Consider the following 17649-nt stretch of genomic DNA (forward strand, 5'->3'; position numbering starts at 1 on the left):
GGAGAGAGAGAGAGAGATTATTATTGGACTTGGGGCACCCCTGGCGTGTTCCCCTCGTTATTCGTATATGGTCTGCGAGGGCCCCATTGATGTTTATCCTAGTGTAGATGGGAGGAAAACAGTGCTCCTACCCCATTCGTAAACCTGAGTCCAAACCAAAGGCCAGGAGCACCATCCCAATGTAGCCCATTTTAGGCTATTGAAATATTTATTGGCATCTAGGGTAAGGATCTAGAAAGCCATGCCAGTCCAATGACTCAAATTAATGAGACTGATAGTCCTTGGAATAGTGTTGTCTGTATTCCAGTTAGCTATAACACCTAATTGATCAGACTCGACCAGATCTTTAGGACACACATTAAGCGGGCGGCCAGAACCTTTGCGTACATTTTAGCTGCCACATTAAGCAGTACTTTGGCTTCAACAGGAGTGTGAGACTAGACACCATCATTCAAGGGGAAACATAACCTCTCATAAGGAATTAAAAAGCATCACCAAATAGTCCAGGAGTTGTTGTTTGAAGGTCTTGTAAAATCTGAAGGAGAACCCATCCAGCCCTGGATCATTTATGTTTGTCAGAGGGGAGATTGCCGAATACACCCTATCACTGGTGACAGGAGTGCCAAGGGACCGGTGTTCCTCTTACACCACGCTGGGACATCCCAATGGACACAAGTTACTCACGCTGCTCCGCAGAGACTAGGGTATGCCCTGACATAAAATGGCCAAATAAATTGCGATTATGTCGCCTTATCCTTTTCATTCTTTCTATGCAACTATAATGTCGGCCAAGACTTCAATACAATTTGTAGTATGAGTAGCCTTAAGCTTGCAAGCTAAATATCTGTCAGCCTTATTCTCCGAAGAGTAATAACACAGCTTTTTCTGAAGTAGACTGTGCTATGCATTTGGATAGATGAGCCTCCACTTTTTCAATTGCAATAAATAACTCCTTTGGTTCCTGAAGTGACCTCCTAAGCCTATGCCTCGTCTCTCATAGTAGTATTCTACAGTCTTTAGCTTAAACCTATGCTGTGGAACGTTTAATACATTTACACCATAACACTGCTTCCATTGCATTCCATAGCACATTTAAATTAATTCCTGGTTTATGGTTTTTAGCAAAGAATGTAATAATAACCTCAGAAATCTCCTCCCCAATTTGCAATACATTCTCAACTGCCATGGGGGCTTTGCAAGGGGTGTCTAATGATAAATATTTAGAGAAGCCATAAGGGGGGAGTGGTCAGAAAGGGCCCGCGCCCCAATACTCACCCCAGCGAGACATGGAACCAAAGTTGATGACATTTGTATTAGATCATTACGAGAATAACCCCTATGCACATGTGAAATAAATAGTAATTGTTTTTCCTCTGGGTGCAGAAATCGCCTTATTTTCGATACATAGTAGAACCATTATTGTCTTAAAGTCCGCTGGGGCATGAACTAGGGATTTATCTTTCAATGGGTCTGGGACAACGTTAAAGTGTCCCCGAACTATCACATGTCCTGCTGAGAATGCTGCTAATCTGGGGAGGAAGTTCAAGGAAACGACTTCCTGTTTCTCATTTGGGGCATGTAGGGAAACTCGAGTCACCAGGTGACTAAAGTGGAGACACATCACCAATTGAAATCTGCTTCCTACTTGTTTCAAGTTCTCCCTTTTGCCAAAAGGAGGCCCCTCGCTAAGAGGCTGGCCACCCCTCTACTTATCGCCAGTAGAAGCAAAGAATTGAAGGGGGTAATTGTTCATTTTATAGGCAATGTTTTTCATAGGGATAGATGGTTTCCTTGACACATGACGATCATGGGCCCAAAACTCTGCATTCGAATCAAAATACCCTTTCTTTTCATACCCTGGACATTAAGGGGAAAGACAGATATAGCAGCCATAATCAAAGTGCAACTCAAAGGTATTGTTAAAATCTAATCCCAATGATAAAAAAAGAAGAGGAAGCAAGCTCATCCCAACCCTGTGACCGTTTAGGTACCTCGTCTGCCACATGTGAGCAATGGAAGAACAGATCATATAATTGTATTCCCAAGAACAAATGTCTCCCAAAAAACAAACTTATGAGCTTACCCAACCTTGAGCTCATTGGCAATCCAACTAGAACAGGCCAACCCCACCATCCTCCAGACAGCTACAACCCAACAAAAAAAGGCAAATCAAGACCTGCAAACTTCTGTAAAGTAAAACCAAGGAGGTATGACCCAAGAGAAGTGTAACCCCTCCCCAAAACTCTTGTTCTTGAATGGCTGGGTTGTTCTTGTCAAAGACCAGCCCAGGCAATGCACAACTTGGTGCAAGAACCCTGCAGATGCTACTGTGGCCTCCCCAGGTGGGACTAGATTGATCCGGATGGAGAAGGGGCTTGGACTCTTTCCATGAGGCAATATAGCAAGGACACTCTATATAGCTATACAGTAGAATACAAGGGAAGCCCCACCTGTGCCAGATGTCATGTTGCTGAAAAGCTCTGCATTAATAGTAAGCGATGAAAGGTCCTGGGCGAGAGTGACATTTGCATCCCTGAAGTGAATCACAAAGGATTTCATGAAGAGCTTCAAAACACGTTCCTGCCCTGGTAGAATTGCACCCGAGTTAAAACACTGGGAATCAAGCTCTTTTCTTGCTGAAGCAGGGACTACACCCAATGGGGTCTATCAAGGATAATTTCTTGAATCAAATAAATGCTTCATAACACAGTGGATGCAAAGGTTGCATTATAGAGCCTCCATATTGCCAACCCTGTGAGGAAGTGTAGACTTGCTCACATGCTGTTTTCGAGCTAATCAATACATTCTTCGGAGTCCAGTACCCTCTTGTCTAGTGAATTAACCTTTTATGAGAGTTCAGCAACACTGCTCTGGATTTTCTTTTTAATGTCAGAGGATAGGAGTTGGAGATCCAGCTTAGTGGCCAGAGAGTCTGTAGCCCCATCGGTCTGCTGAGGTGTCAACCTGTGCAATTGTCACTAATTCTACTTTCTTAGATTTCTTCTGAGCTGCTATCATTGCTAGAATGTCGTCCCTTTTAGGATTCTTAAGTTTGTTTCACCACTCAAGGATCAGCTGATATATGCAGAGCGGGAGTGCCCAACGATCAGAGATCTTCACAAGCAGCACCCACAAGAAATCCAGGCGTCTCCTGCAGTACAAAGAGCAGAGCACCACCAGGCTTCATGAGGGCTCAAACGCTGAGCCCCAGTCCGTCCCGATGTAGATCCCCAGATCTCAGGGAAATATCCCCAAGTGCTTCAAGTTAGTACGTGAGAGATGGTAATGTCCTGCAGTAGAGTCCCGCCTATTAGATCATCCTGTAACACTAGCCAGAGTTTCAAATGTACTAATAGGTCGTGAATGCAGCTCCCAGTCCTCCTCTACCTAGAGAAAGCAAAATGCCACTCGACCCAGCCACCATCACCACTGGTTCCTTGGTATTAAGCTAAATTCCTTGCATCCACATACAGCCACCTTTTGTGGACTTAGAGCACCGTAACCAGGACATCAGGCTCTTTGCCTTGCACATCCGGCCACCTGAGGCAGCTCCAACAACAAGGGGCTGGGATGGACACACTGGCTCCCAAGATCATCTGAGGTGGGCCCCATCGTCTAGGGGCAATGATATACCCAGATCCCAGGGTGTCTGGTCTACTCCTGAGCATTCTCCACAGTGGGTGCCACTCACCACAGGATCGAAGCACACAGAGGAGCAACTCAGCTGGCCGCCATAATGTTAGTGCAACTTTTCGTCCTCATCTGCTGTAAATGTAGTTCCACGCACCAAGGACACAGGGTCTGAGGTACACAGACTTCAGCTTCATGTCCACCAGGATGCACCCTCCAGGTAAGGGGTGCAAGAGAAAGAACTTGGTCAGGAGAGAGCGCTCAGGCATTCACCATGATTCTCTTCCAGACCACGACCGTCATACTATTTATTTTATTAGCTCATAGAAACCATTATTGACGCCCATCAGCCTATCATAATGCTCGGAATGCAGTCAATAACTAGTGATGTAGAGCGTATTCTAAGCTTTCTTACTTATGAAGCAGCCATAGAAACAACTATTATTTCTCTGTATTCAAGAAACGAAAAGGCAATTTTCCAGCAGGATTTCATTCAACAAGACTGTGCCTTTTTGGGAGGATCTTTTTTTTCAGGATCTTTTTTTCCAATTGAAACATCCTTTCACTTTAGAGAAACCGTTTGCTTTTACACGATGCCTAATGAAGGTTCATGATTCAACCTTTCCAGTTTGTCAATGTTAACAATTAAAATGCTTAGCTTATAAAGGCAAACTTTACTTTTTAAAACAACAAACCACATTTCATTTACTAACACGTTTTGTCTATTTTCTCTACTCGAGTTATTTTTTCTCATCTCCCCAGCTCCTAAGCCTATATTGCTATAGTGCTTTATTGATCCCAAGTTATGGCTCTCAGTGAACATGAGGGCGGGTCATTATCCATGACCCCTCTGTCGGTGTATTAGCTTTAATTATAGACCTTCTCTCTTTTGTATGGTTGAATTAACTTCTTATTAAACTATCAACCTCCTAGACTTTTCCTGCTTGCCCTGTGTGCTAGACTAGAGCCTATTACTGTGTCTGCTTGTAAGCATACCAGTATATTGCTTCCAACTGTACTTTTCAATGAATAGAAAGGTGTACATTATTCAAAAAAATCTTGCTAGTTATTTAAATGGTAAAAGGAAAAATAAGTAAGGTAACCAGTTGTTCAAACTTAGAAATCATACATTTTCTTGTAATGTTTTGCCACACTTTTTCCAAATTCGAGTCCTAATTGTGGAGACATGTATTTGCCTTCTTTTTTCTTTTTGATTTCCTCTGTTGATAATGCTGATTGTGTGTCGTTCAGTATGTGATGAATATTCATCTGACTTACTTTAACTTTTCCATTCACGTTTTCCCTAAGGTACACATTCACTGGAATATATACATTTGAGTCTCTAATTAAAATCCTTGCCAGGGGTTTCTGCTTAGAAAAGTTTACCTTTCTTCGAGACCCTTGGAACTGGCTGGATTTCAGTGTCATTGTGATGGCGTAAGTATTCTGCCATTTGTTTGCACTTTATTCTATGGGCATGAAATTAGCATCAGCAAGTAATATATGTGTTCTGCCTGAGTTTTATACATTCCATTTGCCTTCCAACTTATGTTGATGCTAAACCCTAGTGCACGTTGTCTGCATTCTCTTTCACACTGTTAAGTGGAAATACACTGAAGATCTCGCATGGTTTGCCCGTCCATTTCTATGGTTACTACCAAAGGGAGCTAATTTCATGCCCTGCTTTTCCTTTCTTTGTATTGAAAGCCCGTCCCATATGCACAAGGTTTCCACAGTAGCAAGGAGTAAATGGGTGCTCACAAAAAATATTCACAAGCATTTATTTAATATTTGAACTAGATTTAATCGACTTTTTAAGCATAGTCATTTTATACTGAAAACTGCACATAGAGGTGTACCCGTGACTAGAGGTGTGCGAAAACGTTTGTTCTCAATGGGCAATATTCTCACAAATAAGATGAACAATTCTTATAACCATTTGGAGAAACAAGACAAAGCAGCAGGGATGTTACTCCATTCTTTAGCGCTGTACACGTGTTTCGCATGTTTCTCTACCAAGTAATGGTCTGTAATTCTCCTTTGAACTAGATGTTTAGAAATGAATTTCTCTCATGTCGTTTGTTCTTGATTTGATAACAGCCCTGAACGCATGTGTCGTTTGCAGAGCGCTGGGTGTTAACATTTGTGAATACGCTCAAAGAGAGCGATTCGTGCCAATGGCTAATGATCTCTGCAGCTTTGTGTCTTGAAATACCATTTCCTTTGACATGTTAAGTGGTGCATATGCCATTTTGCAATAATGTAGTCTTTTCTCCCAGGGTTGAATACAGTACACATGTGCATTTCGGGATACTTATCGGGATGAATGGCTGAAAATAGGGATTGTGTTTCCATGAATGCCTTGGCAGACATGTCACTCAATTTTGAGTCCGAACAAGCTAGGATAAAGCTGTATTTTAGTATTCTGTCACGGTAAATTCCGGGGTAGTGTTCCTGATGCTTCCAGGTTTTGCTGTTAGGTGCAATATAGGTATGTGACGTTTAAGTGCTATAAGGCTTGCTGCCAATCAGTGCTGGTCTTGTGGAATTACATTATCAGAAACTGCTTATTTAAAGAGTCCGTACAGCCTACCTATAACTTGAGTCGTCTCGCACACAGAAGTAGGCCTGACAGCATTTTTAATATCATCTTCAAAATGCACCGACGCAGTGAAGCTAGTGGGTGAGGGGAAACATTTTAAGATGTTGTCTTCTCCCAAGAAATGTTAATTGTTAATACTATGAAACCATAGTCTTTCATTTGAATATTAAGTCAATCAAGAGCTCCAGGCCTGGGCGGACTATGCAATTGGGTCCTCAAGGGCGATCCAGACTTCTGGTCAATTACTCTATTTCGAATATTTAAATCTGCACTAGTGCAAAAACAGTTTCCTGCTAGATGGCACACAGCAAACGTGGTGACAATCTTTAAAAAAGGAGATTAAAACAGCCTTTGAATTACAGACCTATTGCCCTCTTAGACCCTGAGCCAAAGATATTTGTATCATTGATAGTAAAGGAATTAACAACATGGGCAAATACCTCTGGAATTTTGAAGCAAAACCAAATCGGCTTTTGTAAGAGGGTCGGCACAACCACTGCAGGTTTTTTCATCACCCTCCTTCAGCAGAGAGTATGGGGAAAACAAACCCCAGAGGTATATGCAGTTTCGATCGACCTGTCAATGGCATTTGACAAAAGGAATCGTAACTTGCTGTGGAAAAAACTCAAAAATTGGGGAATCCCTAAGCATCTGCTGGCAGTACATAATGGACTGTGTGAGAAACCAGAAGGTGTCTCACCCACTTGTCCCCAGGCATGTGTTGTCCAGGTGGCCAGGACACGCCCATCACTTTTGGATCCAGTTCTTGGGGGTGGACCAGTGTGGGAGGATCACCTGGGTGAGGGGTCTTCGGGGAGTCGGAGTGGGACACTGGATGGTGAGACGCTGTCTCGCCTTCCCTGTAACACCTTTACCTCATCCTACCAGGTAGGATATTTAGGAACTCTACCCACCAGCCCTTTTACAACACAAACACTTTCACACGGACAGCCCGTTATGGGAAAAACCAGACTAGCAGTATACCTGATGTGTCCCAATACAATGGAAAGGAGAGGTCAGGCAATTACTGACCATCACATACACCTGACTTCCATTAAGCTTCCCCGCACATATAAAAGGCAGAGCACAAGAGCACACTCTGAGCGAGGCAAAGCACATGAGGAAACAGCAGTTTCGAGATGGCAGCTGCACGAGCGAGAGAAGAAAGACGGCAAACAGAAGGGGATCACAAGGAAGGAAGTTCCCTTGACCTTTTCGACAAGGCACCATTACTTTCCAGGAACCTAGAGAATAGAAAGCTTAAGACAAGGAAACCAGGCTGAAGAATCCTGCATTGTGTCAGAGATACCAGGGGTCCTGTCATGTCAATAACCAAGGCGGGGAGAAGGGCCAGCCGCTGTGGGACTGTCCTCGGCTCCACCAACAAAGCAGCATCATTGAAATAAACACAGCCTATGAGTTGGGGAGACCGATACAAGACCAGTCCGTGTTGAAGCCAAGGTTGCAAGCAGTAACATTGTATGGTGAGGGCTGGAGCGAACATTGTTAAAACACATGTGGTAAGAGACGCAAGTAAAGTTGAACTGCTGATCAGTGATTGAACTTTAAAAACAAGATACAATACCTTTGACAAAGTGGTCCGGCACGGCACAGGTGCTCAATTGAAGGTCACTGTAAGGTATCCAGCTGAGAAGTGGCAAAAGCAAAAGTGAGGTTATATCAAGAAAAAAATGAGTAATTGTGAATCAAAATGGTCCTGCGACAGGTCGAGCAAAATCTCACGCAGAGTCGAAAGTCTTTTATTTTGATGAACAAGAGAAAGTTTGGAAAAGTAGATAAATTTGGTCCGAGCCTGGCAAAGGGATACCAATTGAAGGTTTGCTGTTAAAGTGGGTCTGAGCACGGCGGAAGCGGACCCGGTGTGAATGTGTAAATCACCCGAGAAGTTGTATATGTGCAATCTTAAGAAGGGAGGAACTTTGTGTTCAAGTGGGTCTGAGCCCGGCAGAGGGGGGCTCGGGGTGTACAGTAAATCACACATGAAGTTGTATATGTAAGATTCCAAGAAGAAAGGAACTTTAATATTTGTCGTATTGCATCAGGCCCTCTGAAATAAGAGACTTTTAATGGCAAAGAGACTTTGGCACTGAAGGTCCTGATATTAAGGTTTTGAACAGCATCCTCATGCTAGAGAAACCAGAGAGTGTGCTAACCTCAAGTGTGCTGCCTTGTCCCGTGCTGAAAACGTGGGGAAGGTAAGCCAACAGCTTCAATATCCTGGCATATCATTTCTTGAACACTTTTTTCTTTTGCATAACATTGTTTCCCACACTATTTGTATTTAGAAGTACGGATTGGAAGTAGGTTTATTAGTATAGGTACTTTTATTTTGACAGGCACGACTAGGAGAGCGTTATTATTTGAAGGTTGTAGCTTGCTCCCATCTTTAGATTTAGGATTGGATAGGCGTATTTCAAACCCAATTGAAGTTCAATAAACACCCTTCAACTGTGATCACTTGTGTTTGTCTTACTGTTTCATAACATGCTTTCCTGACAACTGCGCCAGAGATGCGTCTTTGCGTCAATGTTATTCAATCTTTTTTAGTCGGACCTTGGTGCCGACTTGACGCAGTCTTCTTTTGTTCCACCAAATGTGATGGGACGCAAACACTTTAGGGTTACCCACGCCAACGACATTCTGACCATTAACACTCAACACTCAAAAATGCCAGTAATACATAAAGGGTGCAGAAAGCTGTCTACTAGTTGGTGCCCTCATTTAATGAATATAGAAGAAGTGTATCATGTAAAATATCTAGAATTCAATATTTAAGGCGAGGGGGCACAAAATACTGCTAATCAAACAGTAGAGCAAAGTAAATGGTTTGCCAAATGAAATCCTCACAACGTCAGCTTGAAAGATTTTCCCTTAAACCTGTGTTTACCTTTCATGAAGCTAAAGTTGTGTCAGTGATATGCTATGGCTTAGAAATCTTTTACCAGCTAACAACATATGATTTTGATTATATAGAGGGGGTCTTGTGGAAAGATATTCTTAGTTTACCAAGTTCAGTTCTATATCAATTATTCTACATTAATTAGGCCTAAATTCACTAAACTATAATATCTGTTGGAATAGAGCGCTTCTAAAAAAAACACTTGTGTATAGGCGCGTTATAAATGCCATATCATATGTGCATACATTTGCCACCCTCGACAATATTTCATTTGTGAACAAATGGATTTATCAAAAGCACTAAAGCAGAGTGTTTTGGTTCGATCATGTCCTGACTTTCTTGATGCTGCATCAACTAACGGTGGCAAATAGCACACTCGCCAGAAAGCAATTTAGAGAATTTGACTGGGTTAAGACCGGAGATAGGACCAGGTCGTATAAGGTAAATTAAAAGTCTGCGGAAACGCACAGCAAAATAGGAAGCTGCGCTCCCCATTTACTTTTATGTCCATAATGGCGCTATGCCAGATGTTTGTTGCGCTTCTGCCTGAATGTACTGCCAACTAAAGAAATTGGGTTTAGATGGAAACAGACAGGTATACATGATGCACTATGTGAGATTTGTGTTGGGCCAGCTGAGTCCCTAAAACATTTGATTTGTGAATGTGCAGCTTTAAGTTTGCTTAGAAATAATTTTCTTGGGAAACATGTTAGTCATTCAGGATTACAAGCTTGATAGTTGTTCTGGGAAACGATCCATTCTGATTTTTGTTCTCGATCAACATTGCTGGCTTTGTATTCATTTTTAACAGAATTAAATTTGACTTAACATAAGCATTTATTTTTCTTGTCGAGTGTAATTTGGAATTACTATCATGTTTTTATGTTTGTTCTTTTATTATGTGTAAAGTAATTTAAATGTATGTAACTGATTAATTTATTGTGTTAAGATCTGATTATTTTGGGTAATATAATGCAGTAACATTAAAAAAATTAAATTAAGAAATAGTGTTTTACAGCACACATTATATATAAAAAATGCTAAAATCCCATCGGTTTTAGCAGCAGTTCTAAAACTACACACAAGTAATCCTGAAAAAATGCATTGGGTAAATGAACCTGGCAAGTGAGAGTACATATTTTAAAATGCATTCTTCTCCCAAGAAAATTTGAAACAATAGGACATTTTAGTATGTATTCGTTTATTAAAAAAACCTTTCACAAATAGAAAAGCACATTAGAAAGTTCTCAAATTAAAATAAAAAGACCAAGGAAAGTAGAATGGGAAAGAACCATACCCAAAATCAAAACTATACGCTCAATCCAATTCATTTTAAGATTACTATTAAAATCCATCAAGCTAAAATACTATTACATTTAAGTTTAATAAATATCTAATAACCACAATTGATGGTGCAACAGATGTTCCTCACAAAAGCCTGACCCAAAATGCATTTGTCTCTACATGAACTTGACTTGAATAAACCTTTCAAAATGCAATACACAGATGTCACAAAGGGCTGCACATTATATAATAAGGAGTTGCAAAGTTTCTATCTGACTTTGCAGCTTGCACTGGTGGCAGATAGGAGATGGAACCAGATCCCTAGAATATGCATAATTTCCTGATTTGGTAGCAAATTAGGCAAAATGTTATGAAGTGAAATCTCCAATACCCATTTAGGAATTGTATTAAATGATGGGAGCGCGCCCAATTTCTACAGCTGTGTGCAAATCTGGTTGTACAATTCAAATTTAGAGATTATTAAACAGGTATTGCACCAATCCATCTTCCATAGCTTTTTCTTAACCAGATTGGGGTTATTTATCAAAATCTACCTATTCAAATTCGAGGTGTCAAGCAGAGTTATCATCCGTGTTTGCCCATCTTTATCTTAAGAGGAACCATCCTTCATGCAGTTTAGCTCTATATTCAGGGCATGCAGACCGGGGTGCTCAGGATCTTTCCAAGCGTTTTCAATTGGTACCGATGCACTCTACTCTTCGGGGATAACATGCCCAACACAAACCTAACATCCTCTTGTGAAACACAATTAGGCAATCTCAAGCCCTTCTGCCAATTTCTGTCTTTCAAACTATTCATGTAGTCTAGATACAGGAGATGTGATGCCTCAAGGCCGTACTAATCTTCAGCTTATAGAACACGATAATAGGCACTAAAGAGAAGCTTCCAAATGTATTATTAATCTTTTTCATTTTACGTATCAAGGAGTCTACTTTAGGCCACAGCAAGGAAGAGTTCACTGTTTTGTTTCTCCTCCCCACAATCGAAAGTCTTAAGTAGACAAAGTTGCTCACATTTCCCAAAATTGCTTTGTCAATAACCCATCTGAGCCCTATATCCTTCTTTAGATTTGATAGCCTCGTTGTCTTCATTTTGTCTTTTTTTAATTACGAAGTCATTCATAGAGGCGTAATTTCCATGCCTGTTAGCAGTCTCTATTGCCCAATTTTGGTGTGGTCCATAAACAGCACATCATCCGCATATGTGAGCCAGGAAATGTGAGTTGCCCAATTTCAGTGGAGCAAAAGATAGAGGTTCCAGATAGTCACCCAAATGGGACCGGTAAATGTTAAAAAGTCAGGGTGCCAACACGCAGCCTTGTCATAAACAATCCTAGGGTTTTATTCTGCAGGTTAGATGATCCTCTAAATGTATTCTAACATATATACTAGTCTCAGAATGTAAGTAGACTAGTATACTTAAGAGGCCCTTTGGGATGCACCAGTTGGACAGTTCAGACCATAGGCTGTGCCGATTTACTTTGTCAAAAGCCAATGAGAAATCTACAAAACTTGAATAGACTGATTTCCATGCCATCCACTGCAAGTGGTCTACTTTATGGCCGTTTACAGCAGTCCCTACTGTCCTTCTAAAGGTAGTTTGAAAGATACCAATGTGACCTGTTTCCATAGACCAGTTCTCCAGATCTTTAAGAACCGGGGAGCCAAACAATACACCCAGCAGAGTAATTGGTCTGTCGCTACTCGGGTCCAGTCAGCATCCCTTTTTGTAAATCGGTACTATAAAAGCCCCTTCCAGAATGTTGGAGTCATCTGTGTCTGCATTATATACTTAAATAAGACAAAAAGAATTGAGACCCATTGCAGGGTAACCTGCTTCATGAGTTGATTTGTTTGCCCATTGGGACCCATCGCTTGAGAATTACTTGCTTTATTGATAAGATCTAAAATATTACCCACAGTGAAGCAGAGCTCCCGTCTTAGTTTGGAGTGGCACCTGATTCATCAACTCTAAGTCAAGGGGCATAGCATAGAGCTGACGGAAATGCTGACCCCAAACTTCGTAAGCAATGGGTTTAATCTGTCTAACCAGCCCATGAATTGAAAACCAAAAATTGAAGTCCTGTTTCATTCATAAGACTCGTAGCATCATCTCACTATCGTACTGTATCACATTGTAATTGTTTTGCTTAACCCAGTTTTTATATTTTTGAAGTATTCTTTTGGTAGGCCACTCTACCTCACTTTGTTTTATCATTTTAATTTCTCTGCTCAACTCTTTTTTTCTTTCATTTCACCTTCTTGACAAAAACATGAACCATTTGTGGTTTCTCCTTGAGACAATTTGGCCCCGGGTTCTTAAAATTATTACTAAGGAAAACTTTGAATATAGCAGAAAAAAATGAGATATGCTTCCATTCAAAGGTCTCAGCAATAGGTTGGTTAAACTTACCTGCCTTCTTGTTGTTGCAACTAACTGTGTTGTTCCCCGCTCTACTCACTGATAGTTCAGTCGGACTGATCAACTTCATTCCCCTCTTCTCAGACTCAAATTCTGCACAGAACATCTTCATCACGCAAATGTGTCTCCTAAATTGTAAAAGTTATACATTTATGGCAAAGGTCAGAAGTAAAAACGTAATCTATACATGAGGAGAGGGACCCTTTGTGCCAGCTAGGACACTCCTTCCTGTCCCTTTCCACTGACCCCACAAATGCACAAACAATGCCAATTCCGACCCATTCGGATACTTGTTTCTACTCAAAAGTCAAAATCACCTCATGTTCCTCTACAGTTACATTAGGGCAGTAATAATTGAAATCACCAGCAATAAAGATGTAGCCCTTCTTGCCTCTAGCCACCCATTCTTCTAGTTGAGGGCCCAGGATTTTTAAGTCATCTTTGAAACAATATTTAGCCGGGTTCCAATAAATGTTAATAATTAATAAGTTACATCTCCCACTATCAAGATTCCCCACAACATTGATTGCTAGGATGACATCTCTATTTAACCAGATATTTACCATAGAGAAGGTTGAGGTATTCTTAATAGCAATTAGTAGCCCCACCCCTCCCCGCGGGTCGCCCCATTGCACTTCTTCTCTGGAGACATGTGTAACCTTGTGGAAAGCTATCACACGTAGCCTGAAACTGAAGATATTTGCTACACATAGGGCCTCATTACGAGGTAGGTGGTAAGGGATTACCGGCACCGGTAAGGACACTGGTGCCGGTAATCCCTTACCACCCTATTCCAAGGTCCCTTAGCGGGTCCCTTCCCTAACGCCTGGATGGGACCCGTTAAGGGTCTTCAGAGCTAATAACGGTACCGCAAATTGCGGTACAATTATTATTAGCTCCATCCCCATTGAGCCCTATGGGGGCTCGAATGGGAATGGGGAATGTTTCCCGGAATGGGGCCTTACCGGGTCCTCCAAGGTTGGAATGACCCGGTAAGTCCCTTTTTCGGAAACCTGGACCCGGAATGCGGTAAGGGGGTAGCCATGGTGCTAATAGCACCATGGCTACCTCCTACCTCGTAATGAGGCCCATAGTATAACTACTCATTTATAATAAGACCTGCCTTAATGCCTTTTAACTTTCAGTATAGATATGCTGTTTAGATGTTGTTACCGAAGCACTCTTTTATTTGAGGGATAGTTCATTAGAATAACCACGTTTTATCAGACTACGTTGACTGGTCAAATCTCTCAAGTAGTATTTTATCTTAACCTTTTTTCAAATGTCTAGTGATCAGTGGTCAAGTTATTTAATTTAGTGTCTATTGGAGTCTGTGGTGCTTGGTACTTGGGAGTATCTGGGAGTATCTGTGTATTGTCAGCATAATTGTAAACATATCATTTATTTAGTACAGGGGTCACATACACACACTTTAATTGAATGGGGACTCTTCTGCCACAAGAAAGTATTGCTGTGACACTGTTAGTATGTTAAGTAGGATGCTAGTGCTTTGAAAATGGAAAGCAGAGAGATAGCAGTTGCGGAACTAGATGCTGTTTTTGTTAATTTTATAGATTTAAACTGGTTTGTTTGCAGAGCAGCAAAATGGTAAACATTTGGCCTCTTTAGAAGGTCCTGACTATGGCCTAGAAGTTGAAGAAGGGGGTAGGGGGACACAATATAATTAATAGTAATTAAATGATCCGCCTATGATATTCTGAGGATGTTAATAAAGTTTCTTGAATAAATATTATTTCAGGTGCAAGAGGGTCAATCAGTCTCAGGGCCACCAAAGACTGTTAAACTAAGAACTAAAACGAACATACCCTGTTAGACGCTAACAGGGGACCCAATGTTGCACTCCTATGGGGATGAATACGATCCCAGGTACATTTAAACAAAAAGATTAAGTGGGAATAGGACCCCCTAGCCTAATGTGTAGTGTAGAGAGTTGTCGTCTAAGAGTTCATCACTGCTCTGGTTTCAAATTTTAAGAAAGAAACATCAATTCAGTCAATCGTTTTCAAAACTTCTTTTTTCTGCGTACCACAGTGGGTATCAATAATGTCTCACAACAAAAATGGGCGCCACTATAATGCACAGGTGCACATTTTAGTGAATTTAGAAATTAAACATAATGGAAGAAAATCAATCTCAATAAAACATTGACAAGTACTTTCTGTTGACAAAAACAGGAATTCTCATCCATAAGAACTGTTTCAATTGATTTCTGTCCATAACAGTTTTGTTACAAAATCAAAACAAATTCATGTGGTAAATAGTTTAGTTTAGACATTGGCCCTCATTACGACCCTGGCGGAAATCGTGGTGCAAAATGCACCATGGAGCACGGCGGAAAGCTGCCGATAGCGCCATGGGGGTTGGCGGATTTTCCGCCCCATTCCGACCTTGGCGGGGCGGTAAATCCCCATTCCCCATTTTACCCTTCCCCATTCCCATTTTTGCCCCATAGGGTATAATGGGAGTGGGGAAGGCGTTAATTACGCCACCGTAAAATACGGTGGCGTAATTAACAACAAGGTCCCGTAGCGCCATGGATTTCTCCGCCCGGAAAAACCAGGCGGAAAACGCTCCATGGCGCTACGGGAACTCGTAGTAGGGCGGACGGGTCCGCCGCGAATACCGCTGGCGTAAACCCACTCCGCCAGGGTCGTAATGAGGCCCATTGTGTTGACAACTTGCAAGAATGTGATGGTGGGCACCACCTCCGTGTAGGTAATTCAATAGGTAACCGTTGCATACAGTAAATGTATGGAGCACTGCAGAGAGAAAAGGTCCCTGGTCCAAGAACCCCGTAGATACATCTAATGTAAGAACCCAGGGAGCCACCCTAAGTACTTTGTGCTCACTGTGCCAGTCAAAATGACCCTTAAATGTTGATATACATTCAATCCTTTACAGAAAAATGTCCAAGAAGTGTGAAGCAAATATCATAAACACATTATAACAATGATGTTTCAAAGTTGTAATGCAAATAAGTGTAAATACCGAGGAAGACAGAAACATAAAGCCAATGCATTTTGGACAGAGTCCATCGTCAGGGCTGTATCAAATTTCACAAAGGGAAAACCCAAAAAAAACAATAAGAAAAAGGGAACTTAGTGAACCATTTAAACTTAAATAAAGCAACCAGTTGGAAAGAAATAATGGTACTCTCCTATAGTCAGTCATATCAGTGTCAGCACTCACTGTCTGTATAGAACCATTAATTGAAGTAACAAAACGGGACTAACCCCTATGTATGAAAAAGCCAAAAAAAAAAAAAATAAGTATAGCAAAATAAAAACATATATATAATATAAATGACAAAAACAAAAAATAAAAATAAAAAAAGAGTGAAAAAGGGGGGAAAAAATAAGAATCAAGGTGAAGTCAAATGAAAGGAATGTGGGTGGAAAAAGTAAATCAAATAAAAAAGTAAAAATAAAAAACAAACTGTAAACTGTAGGCAAAAAAATTTAAGTGTATCTGAGCCTTCAAATTATCCGCTAGTGTAGTCCAGGATAAGAGATGGACAATCTCAGAGCCCAACTGTAATAAAGGAACAAAACCAAAATATATTGGAGGGAAGAGGACAACACGGTTTATGCCAAACCAGTTCCAAAATAACTAAGTGTATCGTGGCTAAAGTGCATTTCTAGCATACATGCAACGCTCTGAGGCCCCAAGAGTGTAATGGCCGGCATGGATGGCAATCGATTGTCTGAAAATGATTGTGACTTTTAAATAACAAAATAACCTGCGTTAACAGGCATCCACCGTATGAGAGTGATGTCATGGTGTCCCGAAACAGGATGAACACAACTTTATTAAATCCGAGCAAAAATGGCAGCTCCGAATGCTGTATGTGCACACGTCAATACAGAGAGGTCGCATCTGCAGTCTACCTGGAGGTAGATAAGCACAAATCGATTTATCAAAAAGAAATATAAAAAATCTGTGACCCTCGAGAGCTTGATGTGGATCAAAAGAAACAGAAAAGGAATGAACAATATGCACAGAAGGACATTAAAAATAAAAACAAATACCAGCATAAAAATAAAATTACAATAGGAGAATATAATAAAACTTGAACAGGAAAACAATAATAAGATGAAAAAGTAAGATATAATAAAAATGAATAAGATAAAAAGCCCAGAAATAAAACATTTAAGAACATTGTGTGTCCTAGAAGTTGCAACAGTCAGGTTTTTAGGGATGGGAAAGAGGTTCTGGATATTGGAAAGAAATAGGGGATCTTTTTAAACATAGGTTGTAAAAGAAACGTATCTGTGTACAGCATACTCAAATATAAAAACAGACTCTTTCTGAAGGAAATATATCCAGATATTATCCGTGCAAAGAGTTTCTTTTGATTTTGCTTGTGCTACCAAAGGTGCTTAGTAAGCCTCTTTTGGATTCACTGTCATTGATTAGCCACCTTTATTTTCATAGACATTTCTTTAACTTTTTCACTTCTGCAAATTGTGGAATAAACAATTGTAACCTATTTTTGGATGTCTTTTTTGTTGTTAGTTTTAGATTCCTTTTTAGGGATATTCATGTTTAGTCTGAGATAATCCATCTGCTGAAATTGTTAAGTGAGAAGGTGTTGCTTCCACTAGATGTTTTGTAAAGGATGCCAATCAGGGCATCTATGGAAAGTGCCCTATGCAAAGCCTTTTTAAAGTAATATTAGATGAAGAATGTTTAGCCCATTGTACATAAACTTGTTGCTTTCAAATTCCTCAGCAGGTGCCATTGTGGGAAA

The 17649-nt window shown here is 40.7% G+C and overlaps 1 protein-coding gene across 7 annotated transcripts in view; it reads left to right on the forward strand.

Annotated features, from left to right (window-relative positions):
- LOC138488896 (sodium channel protein type 2 subunit alpha-like) overlaps window positions 1-17649 on the forward strand; it is a 1049646-nt gene that overhangs the window by 419212 nt on the left and 612785 nt on the right. For all 7 annotated transcript variants that reach the window (XM_069616277.1, XM_069616276.1, XM_069616279.1 and 4 more), the window contains one exon: window positions 4939-5067. In XM_069616277.1, coding sequence (XP_069472378.1) covers window positions 4939-5067 — 129 coding nt within the window. The remainder of the gene's footprint in view (window positions 1-4938; window positions 5068-17649) is intronic.

The sequence above is a fragment of the Ambystoma mexicanum genome, chromosome 9, assembly GCF_040938575.1.
Source record: "Ambystoma mexicanum isolate Mex_15411 chromosome 9, UKY_AmexF1_1, whole genome shotgun sequence".
NCBI lineage: Eukaryota > Metazoa > Chordata > Amphibia > Caudata > Ambystomatidae > Ambystoma > Ambystoma mexicanum.